We start from the raw sequence: 10,873 nt of genomic DNA, 5'->3' as shown, positions 1-10,873 counted from the left end.
AAGGAAAATCGTAATAAAACGGGGCAAAACTCCCTTGACGAACGTTTCACTCAGCAACATAATTTTTGGGCTCGATTGCGGTCGCAAGTCGAGGACAACCTGTACTGCAGTGGCTTTTGTTTCTGGGACGGTGGGTGGTGGCCTTCAGGGAAATTTGGGGAAGGGCCTGTTGTGAACCAGGCCCAAGTAGGTAGTAATAAACTTAGTCTGTGGAAAAACAAACTTTATTCGAACAGCTGGGAATTACTTCATTCCCAGCGTCGTTCAACTCAAAGTAAAATAAATGCCTCCCAACACAAATTCCTCAGTTATCTCACAAACTTTAGCCCAATTAGGCAAACTGCCAAAGGCCCTTCCTGGCAAATGTCCAGAAGCCACAAAAAGAGGTACGCGAAGCAGAGGACGAAGCAAAAGACGCGGCTACAACATTGTTTTCCGGCAAAGCTGAAACACTGGTGCTGGTCTGTTTTAAGCCTTATGGGAGAGGCCCATCATCTCCTGGCCTTACTCCCGAGTTGTCCTTTGTGCTTGAGCTGCTCTTGCCTTCTGGCAGCTCTTCTCATGCGTGCATTAGGAACAGACTCCTGTTTCTGTGCCTCACTGCTATCAGTCTCTGGAGTCCGCACCTCACTCCCTGATGGCCCTCGCCTCACCTCAGCCTCATCGCTGTCCGACTGTTGCCAGCTCCGTAGGTTGCTGACAGACCATAACAGGGCCTTCCTGGCAATTGTAAGGCTGTTCGTTGTGGAGTTTAACAAAGCAACAAAAGGAATCTTTACCGAAGCCTGCTGCTGCTTAGGCGACCTGGGTCATAACAGAAGATTGGTTTGAAATCACCCAGCTGGCTTTGGGCCGAAGGTAGGAGTCGGTCTTACAGCGTCCCCCTTTCTAACTTGATGCGTTTAATAACTACACTGACTGACGCCATCAGTGCTAGAAGGGAGGGTTTTGTGGAGTGGAAGAGAAGACTGGGAGGCGGAGAAGAGACAAAGAAGAGGCGGAAGACCGTGGGGTCCTTGGTGCTCTCTGAGCTTGCTTGCTTTCTTGCAGACGTTTCAAGACCTAAGTAGGTAACACCATCAGTGCTTGAATGGAAGGAGGTATGTGGATGGGAAGAGAGGACGACTTTGGAGTCAGTGGTGGATTTCACTTACCTTTGCTACCGGTTCGCTCGTGTGGGTGACCAGAGCATAATATGATGACGTCTGGGCGGGTGGCCAGAGCCTCTTGCCGCCGCTGCTGCTACCGGTTCACCCAAACCGGGGCGAACCGGTAGCAACCCACTACTGTATGGAGTCCTTGCTGCCCTATGAGCTTGTTTTCTTGCGGACGTTTCATGACCCAATTAGGTAACATCATCAGTGCTAGAAGGGAGTGGGGTTTGTGGAGAGGAGGAGAAAGGGGAGGAGGAGGACTGAGGGGTCGTTGGTAATCTCTGAGCTTGTTTTTTTATTTTGCAGCTGTTTCTTTACCCAACTAGTCCTTACTACGATAGGACTGATGATGTTACCTACTTTGGGTCATGAAACATCAGAAAACAGGCAAGCGCAGAGAGCAGCAAGCCCTCGGGTCACCCCTGAGCTACAAATGCTATATTGGTACTATACCGAGTTTTTGTTTTGTTTTTTAAGTTTTTTTTTTCCATAAAAAAGTTTTATTTTTACAATCATGTCAAACAACTCATCCAATGTACAGTTATATACAATTAGTCAGGCCTGCCCAGTCACCACCCCCCTTTTTAACACTCTTCCCTCTTCTACCTTCTACTTTCCAGACCTTCCTCTCCTTCTCTTATCTACATCCTCTCCTCCCTCTACCCTACACCTTCCTTCTCCCTCTTCTACCCCTCTTCCTTCCTCTTCTCCTCTTTCCTACCTCCTACTCTCTCCTCTTTTCTCCCTCCCCACCATTCTAAAATGGCAACTGGGCAGACCCGACCTTATATTAATTATATTTATACATCTTCAATAATCCCTGTACATTAACTATCACTCCATCTCTAGCCTCAACCCCCCAATTCCCCTCCCCCTTACCCCCCACCCCGACTTCCCAGAACAAAATGCAGGGTATCAAAACTAACAATCATGATCTAAAATAATTCCTAAATTATAATCTCTAGTCTCTCCATACTTAATCACACTACACCGAGTTTTAATTGCTAGTCTCTTGCACCGGGTAGAAACTTTGCAATGGTTCAGAACCAGTTCTGGATGTGATCAGAGCTTAGTTGCGGGTTCTTAGTTGTGAGTTCAACCCTGGACGTTTTTTTCTTATTTAACAACACTTTAATTTTTCATTTTTTAAAAACACTGCCTTACAATCTCCCACAGTCCTCGGTTTACAACGGCAAGGGAGCCCAACATTTCTGTTGTTTAGTGAGATGTTTTGTCAGGTGAGTTTTGACCCCGTTTTACCGGACCTCTCTTGCCAATAGTCGCTCAGTGAGTCACGTCCGTTCTAACACGGTTGTTAAGTGAATCAGCTTTCCCCTTGACTTTGCTTATCGGAAGGTCCCATGACCCCAGGATATGGCGATGGTCACATAAAATGAGTCGGATGCCAAGCCTCTGAATTTTGATCACGTGACCACGGGGATGCCGCAACAGTCGTAAGTGTGGGGAAACGGGCCTAAGTCACATTTTTCTGTGCTCTTGCAACTTCAAACGGTCACTAAACAAACTGTTGTAAGTTTACGACCACAGTGGAACCCAACATCCCTGTTGCTAAGTGAGTCCTTTGTTAAGTGAGTTATTGCCCATTTTACGACCTTTCCTGACACCATTGCTAAGCGAATGCTTGCCGTTGTTAAGTGAGTAACACGATTGCGAAGCGAATCTGGTTTCCTCATTGACTTTGCCCATGAGGAGGTCGCAAAAGGGGATCACATGATCCCCGGGATGCGACAACCGTCGTAAATGTGAGTCACTTGACAAGCCGTCTAAATTTTGATGACGTGATCACGGGGCTGCCCCAACGGTCGTAAGTGCGGGGAAACGGTCCTAAGTCACATTTTTCTGTGCTCTTGTAACTTTGAACGGTCACTAAAGGAAACATCGTTATTTGGAGGACTTCCTGTACGTTCGGGAAGAAAAAAAAAAACCCAGAGAGTACGGGTGAATATACGGCAGGAGAAATGAGGGGGGGAAAAGAGGTTTAATAGGAGTAACCTACATCTCTTCGGGCCCTCCAGATGTTCTGCATCGTGGCTTCCCGTAAACGTCAGGATTTGAACATCTGGAAAATAGATGGCGCAACTGTGGATGGCTGTGTTAAAAAGTAAAATTGCAAAAAAGGAGCCAACACTGTATTGGAGAGTTGTGTTGTGGTCCGCCAGCAGCCTGCGGAGCTGGCAACGGGAGTCGGACAGCGATGAGGCTGAGGAAGAGCATGGGCCAGTCCTGGAGGCTGGGGAAGGCCCGGATGAGGGCTCTGCGTCGGAGGCAGAGGTGGGGCCAGGGCCATCAGGGAGTGAGGTGCGAACTCCAGAGCCTCCGGAGACTGACAATAGTGAGGCAGAGGAACAGGAGGAGCCTGTTCCTAATGCACGCATGAGATGAGTTGCCAGAAGGCAAGAGCAACTCAAGCAAAGAGGACGACTCGGGAGTAGGGCCAAGAGATGATTGGCCCATCCCACAAGGCTTGAAAGACCAGCAACGGCGTTTGGGCTCTTTGCCGGAAAACAATATTGATAGCTTCGTCTTGTTGCATTTATTTTGTAGCGGTGTCTTCTGAACTTTTGCCAAGAAAGGCCTTTGGCAGTTTGCCTAATTGGACCAAGATTTGCGAGAGAACTGAGGAATTTGTGTTGGGAGGAATTTGCTTTAATTTAGTTGAACTACGCTGAGAATGAAGTAATTCTCAGCTGTCCGAATAAAGTTTGCTTGTTTTTACACTGACTGAATTTCCTACTATCTACTTGGGCCTGGGTCACAACAAGTTGTGACAAAAAACGACATTGCATCCCGAAGACCATTTTTTAAATAATTAAAAGAAATTTAATGTGGCGCGCTAAGCGTTTACTGAGCGTGTCCACCCCACACACCCCGAACGACAGGTTCACTCTGCCCCATAACAACTACAAATATATTATATTTATATATATATATCTCCCTCTCGTAAGTATAAGTCTCAAATAATAAATTAGAAAGAGTCCATGGCAAGGGATTGACGGGAGAAGCCGGCCTCTCTTTTGGATGGTCATCTTTTGCATCACTGAGATTTGATTTCGGGATCCATCTCCGTCAGAACAGACAGGGACACTAACTGGATAATCCGGGTCACACAGGCTGGGAAGGAAAAGAAAATCGGTCAGCATTCGGGCAGGGATGGTGGTGAAGAATGATTCAGTTAAGAAAAAGATGCAGAGTTGGAAATGTAAAGATCATTTATGGCAGACGTGTGATAGCAGTACAGGGGTGAAATGCTACCGGTTCAAGCCGGTTTGTCCGAACCGGTCGTAAAAAATGCTACTGGTTCGCCGAACCGGTAGTAAAAAAAGTTTTTAAAAGAAGTTCCAAAGATCAGCTGAGCGACGTGTGATCGTCGGAACTTTTTTATATATATACATTTGAAAGCATTTTTAACTACCGGTTCCGGAGAACCAGTAGTAAAAAAATGTTTAAAAAGTATTTTAAAAAAGTTCTGACAATCGTGTATCGCTCAGCTGATCTTCAGAATTTCTTTTTTTTTACTTTTTAAGCATTTTTTACCACCAGTCCTCTGGAACCGGTAGTAAAAATGCTTTAAAAAGGAAAAAAAAAAGGTTCTGACAATCACAGCTGTGGCACATGATCGTTTGAACCTTTTTAAAACTTTTTAAAGCATTTTTTACTATTGGTTCTCCAGAACTGGTAATTAAAAATGCTTTCAAAAGCTAAAAAAAAAAAAAAAAGGTTCCGATAATCGTGCACCACAACTGTGATCATCGGAACCTTTTTTTTTTTTTTTACCTTTTTAAAGCATTTTTTACTACCGGTTTTGGAGAACTGGTAGTAAAAAGTGTTTTTAAAAAGTTTTTAAAAAGGTTCCCCAGTTCGCCTGCCACAGCAAATTCCCCCCCAGCTGTTCTACCTACCTTCCAAAGCCGCCTTCTGGTACATATTGCATATGCACGTGTGCCGTGCACATTTGGTGTGCAGCACGCATGCACAGCCAGCGAACCGGTAGTAAACCGGTTCAGATTTCACCACTTAACAATAGCCCTTATATACTGCTTTACAGTGGTTTACAGCCCTCTCTAAGCAGTTTACAGAATCAGCATCTTGCCCTCAACAATCTAGGTCCTCATCGGAAGTGGGTTTCACATAATTTTACCACCAGTTTGCCGCACACCAAAACAGCACAGTGGCAACCCCTGAGATATTGGAAGACAGTTATCATGTCTCCCCTTATCCTTCTTTTCATCAAACTAGACATACACAATTCCTGTAACCGTTCTTCTAACGTTTTCGCCTGCAGTCACCTCATCATCTTTGTTGCTCTCCTCTGCATTCTTTCTGGAGTGGCGACCAAAACCGGATGCAATATTCCAATAGTTTTGCTCACTGCGATATATGTAGAAAAGATGTCGAGATCTTTGCATGGTATGGCTTAATTTGTCGAATTGTCTTGTGTTCCTCCATCCTGTTGTGGTCCGCCAGCAGCCTGTAGCGCTGGCAACGGAGTCAGACAGCGATGAGGCTGAGGAAGAACATGGGCCAGTCCTGGAGGCTGGGGAAGGCCCAGATGAGGGCTCTGTGTCAGAGGCTGAGGTGGGGCCAGGGCCATCGGGGAGTGAGGTGCAGGACTCCAGAGCCTCCAGAGGCTGATAGTAGTGAGGCAGAGAAACAGGAGGAGCCTGTTCCTAATGCACGCATAAGAAGAAGGCAAGAGCAGCTAAAGCAAAGAGGACGACTCGGGAGTAGGCAAAGAAATGATTGGCCCTTCCCATAAGGCTTAAAAGACCAGCAACGGTGTTTGGGCTCTTTGCCAGAAAACAACATTGATAGCTTTGTCTTGTTGCATTTTTTTCGTATCGGTGTCTTCTGAATTTTCACCAAAGTTGGTGATTGGACCAAGGTTGGTGATTGTATTGGGAGGAAATTGCTTTAGTTTAGTTGAACTACACTGAGTATGAGTTAATTCTCAGCTGTTATAATAAAGTTTGTTTGTATAATAAAGTTTGTAGATTAGAGTTTCCTACTACCTACTTGGGCCTGGGTCACAACACATCCCCTGCAAAGGTTGATGTTCTTTTGAATATTTGCAAGTCTGGGAAAAGTGGCCGGGGGGGAAAAAATTGCTAGCCAATCTATTCATTCTCATTTTTGCAGCTTCTTCTCCTTGTGGCTTTTTGGGGGTTTTACCATTGAATGGAGACATTAGAAATCCCTGCAGTGGAAATTCCGATTCACTCACCCGTCATTCGCCGTAAGCAGTTTGGTTTCTTTTGGTCTGGGACCCGTACCACCAGGAAGTAGACCGGAAGTCCAGATGCCGCGATAGCAATGCCGATGGCCGAATTGATGGGGTCGGTGTAGAGCGGTACAGCCACCAGGAAGATGGTGCAGAGGCAGAAGATGATGGGGAAAACAATGGTCAACTAAAGGAAACAGAAGCGGGAATTGGTTGAAGTCTTCGGTTGCCACAGAACTCACATAACTCCATCCATCATACTAAGGTCTCGCACCAAATTTCGGGCTCACTCCAGTGATGGAGCACCAAGAACTTCTGTAGGGAAGATGTGCCACTGATGAATTGTTCTCACTGTCAGGAAATTAGCCCTTCATCTAATTTTGGAATGGGACAATTCGCCATGGCCAACTGGTCACAGTCAATTTGCCGTGGCCAATCCAGCACAACCAGCTTGCCACAGTTAACTCGCTGTGGCCAACTCAGCACAACCAACTTGCCACGGTCAACTCAGCATGGCTGACTCACCGTGGCCAGCTCAACACAACCAGCCTGCCACAGTTACTGTAACTCACTGTGGCCAACTCAGCACAACCAGCTTGCTTTCACCGTGACCAACTCTGCACAATCAGCTTGCCACAATTAATTCGCCATGACCAATTTGCGTGGCCAGTTCAGCACAACCAGATTGGCATGGTCAACTCGCCGTGACCAAATTGTGTGGCCAACTCAGCACAACCAACTTGCCAGGGTCAACTCACCGTGGCCAATTCACCATGGCCAATTCAACACAACCAGCTTGCTATGGTCAACTCACCGTGGCCCAGTGACTCATATTTACGACAGTTATAGCCTCCCCGGGTCAGGTGATTGCCATTTGTAACCTTCCCAGCCGTCAACAGGGTGGAAGATGGATTCGCCTAATGACTGCGCGATTTGCTTCGCAACTGAAGCGACTCGCTTAGCGACCGTGGCAAAAAAAGTCATTAAATGGGGGGAAATTCACTTTGATTAGTAATGGAAATTTTGGCCTCCGTTGGGGTCATAAGTCAAAGACAACCTGTATAGTTAGCATTGCCAGTTTAACGGTGTCCTGTGGGAATGGAGATTTCCCACAATGGTGGGATTCAGCTGGTTCTCACCTATTCGGGAGAACCGGTTGTTAACTTTCTAAGCAGTTCGGAGAACCGGCTGTTGGAAGAAATCTTATTTTGGTTTTTTCCCCACTTTCCAGGGCTAATCCTGTAAGGAAGGCAGGAAGGAAACATTCTGGTGTTATTTCTAGCCTAATTTTTATTGCCCTGCTTACAGAAACTGCCTCTCTGGTTAACCCTTGTTACAATGCAACAGCTAAGGCGAAGCACCCATCAACGTAAGTGACGTAGAGTTGACCACGCCCACATAGTCACACGACCATCGAGCCACACCTACCCAGCTGGTCATTAGGGCAGAGAACTGGGTGTTAAATTATTTTAATCCCACCATTGATTACACAGCTAACAATCCCCTACCTTGAGTGGACGTTCTCTAGATGGTTCCTTCCAGCGAAGATACAGTTGTCCTGCAATGGACAGGCCCACAAAGAACCAGTAGCTGAAGCTGTAGTAGTTGATGAGTTGAAAGATGTCTTCCACGCAAAGATAAATCAGAGCCATGGCTCCCTGCGAAGGACAGACATCAGAAGGAAAGCTAAATTCAACAGGATGAGCAGAATATATTTTGGTTTTTCCAATAAAACATCTAGAAACGAGTCAAGTAATAACCAGACGTCAGCCACGGGTTCATTAAAAACAGATCGCGCCAAACCAATCTTATTTCAGGGTTCGACCTAGTGACTAAATTAGTAGACCAGCGAAATGTGGTGGACATAGTATACTTAAGACTGCAGTAAGGCATTCGACAAGGTAAACCACAACCTACTTCTTGGTAATCTAGAAAAAAGTGGGACAGACAGCATCTGTCCGGGTTCCAAGTAACAGTCCCAATGCAATCAAAATTCCAAGGCTGAGGTGCTCCTCAAAGTCCAAATTTTGTCCTGCTTGAGCAGGGGGTTAGACTGGAAGACCTCCGCGGTCCCTTCTGTGATTCTGTATTCTTCTTTTCAAACCATGGAACTCCCCACTTGATGGGTCACTTCTCTTCCTAGGGAACGCCTGCTTCCCCTCAGATTCCTAAAAAGCTCTGCAGTGGGTTTTGTTGTAACCCAGGCCCAAGTGTGTAGTAGGAAACTCAAGTCAGTGTAAAAGCAAACAAACTTTATTCGAACAGCTGAGAATTACTTCATTCTCAGCGTAGTTCAACTAAATTAAAGCAAATTCCTCCCAACACAATTCCTCAGTCCTATCACCAACCTTGGTCCAGTTAGGCAAACTGCCAAAGGCCTTTCTTGGCAAAAGTTCAGAAGACGCCGATACAAAACAAAATGCAACAAGACGAGGCTATCAATGTTGTTTTCCGGCAAAGAGCCCAAACGTCGTTGCTGGTCTTTTAAGCCTATGGGAGGGGCCAATCATCTCTTGGCCCTACTCCCGAGTCGTCCTCTCTGCTTGAGCTGCTCTTGCCTTCTGGCAGCTCATCTCATGCGTGCATTAGGAACAGGCTCTTCCTGTTCCTCTGCCTCACTACTGTCAGTCTCTGGAGGCTCTGGAGTTCGCACCTCACTCCCGGATGGGTCTGGCCCCACCTCAGCCTCCAATGCAGAACCCTCATCCAGACCTTCCCCAGCCTCCTGGACTGACCCAAGCTTTTCCTCAGCCTCATCACTGTCCAACTCCGTTGCCAACTCCGCAGGCTGCTGGCGGACCACAACAGGTTTGCAGGGTGAGATCATTAGAGTGGATTCAGGAAATTCAAGCGATAAAAAGTTATGGGCTAAGCCTGTGGCCTCCAGATGGCTAAGGTTGCCTTAGTTGGGAGAAACTTCAACTAACCGGCCAATTCCTACATCAGCAGGAAGAGTAGGTGTGAACAGTCAGCCGGCGGCTAAGTGAGAAACCACAACTTCAGCAACCAGGAAGGGAGATGAATATCAAAACATCTTGAGTCATTCTCTAGTGCGATTCTAGTCATCCATCATGGAGTTCCCGGCGGTGTCTTGGGAAAAGATATCAGGCAGAATGGGTGTCATGAATTGTAGCTCCTCGGATTGGTTTTATTTTGGAGACGCGTCTTGCGCTTTCTACGTGATCAATCAATCACAAGAGAGCTGGAACGGACCTTGGAGGTCTTCTAGCCCAACCCCCTGCTCAAGCAGGAGACCCTTGACCCGTGATGGCGAACCCATGGCACCAGTGGCATGCAGAGCCATATCGGTGGGCAACGCTCACTCAGCTCCAATATGCATGCACCTGCTGGCCAGCTAATTTTCGGGCCTTCCAGGCCCACCGGAAGTTGGAAAACAGGCTGTTTCCGACCTCCGAGGGGATGGGGAAGGCCGTTTTTGCCCTCCCCAGGCTCCTAGAAAGTCTCTGGAGGCTAGGGAGGGCAAAAAACAGGCCTACCACGTCCATCGTGCCATCGTGTGCCAAGAGCAGGGGGAGCGTGGGGTGGGTCACGCGCACATGTGCTGGGGAGCAGGACGCATTGAATTCTGGGTGTGGGCACGCGCGTGAGCGACCCTCCCTCCCCCCCCCCGCACTCTCCTCACTTTTGGCACACAACGGCAAAAAGGTTAGCCATTACTTTCAGACAGGTGGCTCTTCGCTCTCTTCTTAAAAACCACCAGTGATGAAGCAGCCACAACTTCTGGTGGCAAGCTGTTCCATTGGTTAATTGTTCTCACTGATAGGAAGATTCTCCTTAATACCAGGTTGTTTCTCTCCTTGATTAGTTACTATCCATTGTTTCCTGTTTTGGCCTCAGATGCTTTGGAATATAAATTTTGAGTAGTTCGGAGAACCGGTAAATACCACCTCTGATTGGCCCCGCCCCCATCTATGTTCTGCCTCCCGACTCCCAGTTGATCGGGAGGAAATGGGGATTTTGCAGTAATCTTCCCCTGGAGTGGGGTGGGAATGGAGATTTTAAAGTATCCTTCTCCTGCCATGCCCCCAAGCCATGCCCACAAGCCACACCCACAGAACCAGTAGTAGAAAAAATTTGAAACCCACCACTGGACGACACATTGAGTAGTTTGTCAGCCAGTTAGAAATCCATCTGATGGTGATGCTATCTATCCCACTTTGTTCTAGCTTACCAAGAAGTAGGTTGTGGTCTACTTTGTCGAATGCCTTGCCGAAGTCTAAACATACTATATCACATGTACCATTCAACAGTTAGGGAAGATCATTGCTTCTTCCACTCAAGGGGTCTCTGTGGCTCATGCAGTCTGTTATTAACAGCAGCTGCCTGCAATTATTGCAGGTTCAAGTCCCACCAGGCCCAAGGTTGACTCAGCCTTCCATCCTTTATAAGGTAGGTAAAATGAGGACCCAGATTGTTGGGGGCAATAAAAGTTGACTTTGTATATAATATACAAATGGAT

At 47.0% G+C, this 10,873-nt stretch overlaps 1 protein-coding gene across 1 annotated transcript in view; it reads right to left on the bottom strand.

Moving 5' to 3' along the window:
• Positions 1–3,182: 3,182 nt before the first annotated feature.
• SLC7A7 (solute carrier family 7 member 7) overlaps positions 3,183–10,873 on the bottom strand; it is a 47,604-nt gene continuing 39,913 nt past the window's right edge. Inside the window, exons 8-10 of the mRNA XM_058181280.1 lie at positions 7,902–8,051; positions 6,397–6,580; positions 3,183–4,286 (exon numbers count right to left, since the gene is read on the bottom strand). Coding sequence (XP_058037263.1) covers positions 4,210–4,286; positions 6,397–6,580; positions 7,902–8,051 — 411 coding nt within the window. The 3' untranslated portion in view covers positions 3,183–4,209. The remainder of the gene's footprint in view (positions 4,287–6,396; positions 6,581–7,901; positions 8,052–10,873) is intronic.

Source organism: Ahaetulla prasina, chromosome 4 (assembly GCF_028640845.1).
Source record: "Ahaetulla prasina isolate Xishuangbanna chromosome 4, ASM2864084v1, whole genome shotgun sequence".
Taxonomy (NCBI): Eukaryota; Metazoa; Chordata; class Lepidosauria; order Squamata; family Colubridae; genus Ahaetulla; species Ahaetulla prasina.
This window is presented reverse-complemented; position numbering and strand designations above follow the sequence as displayed.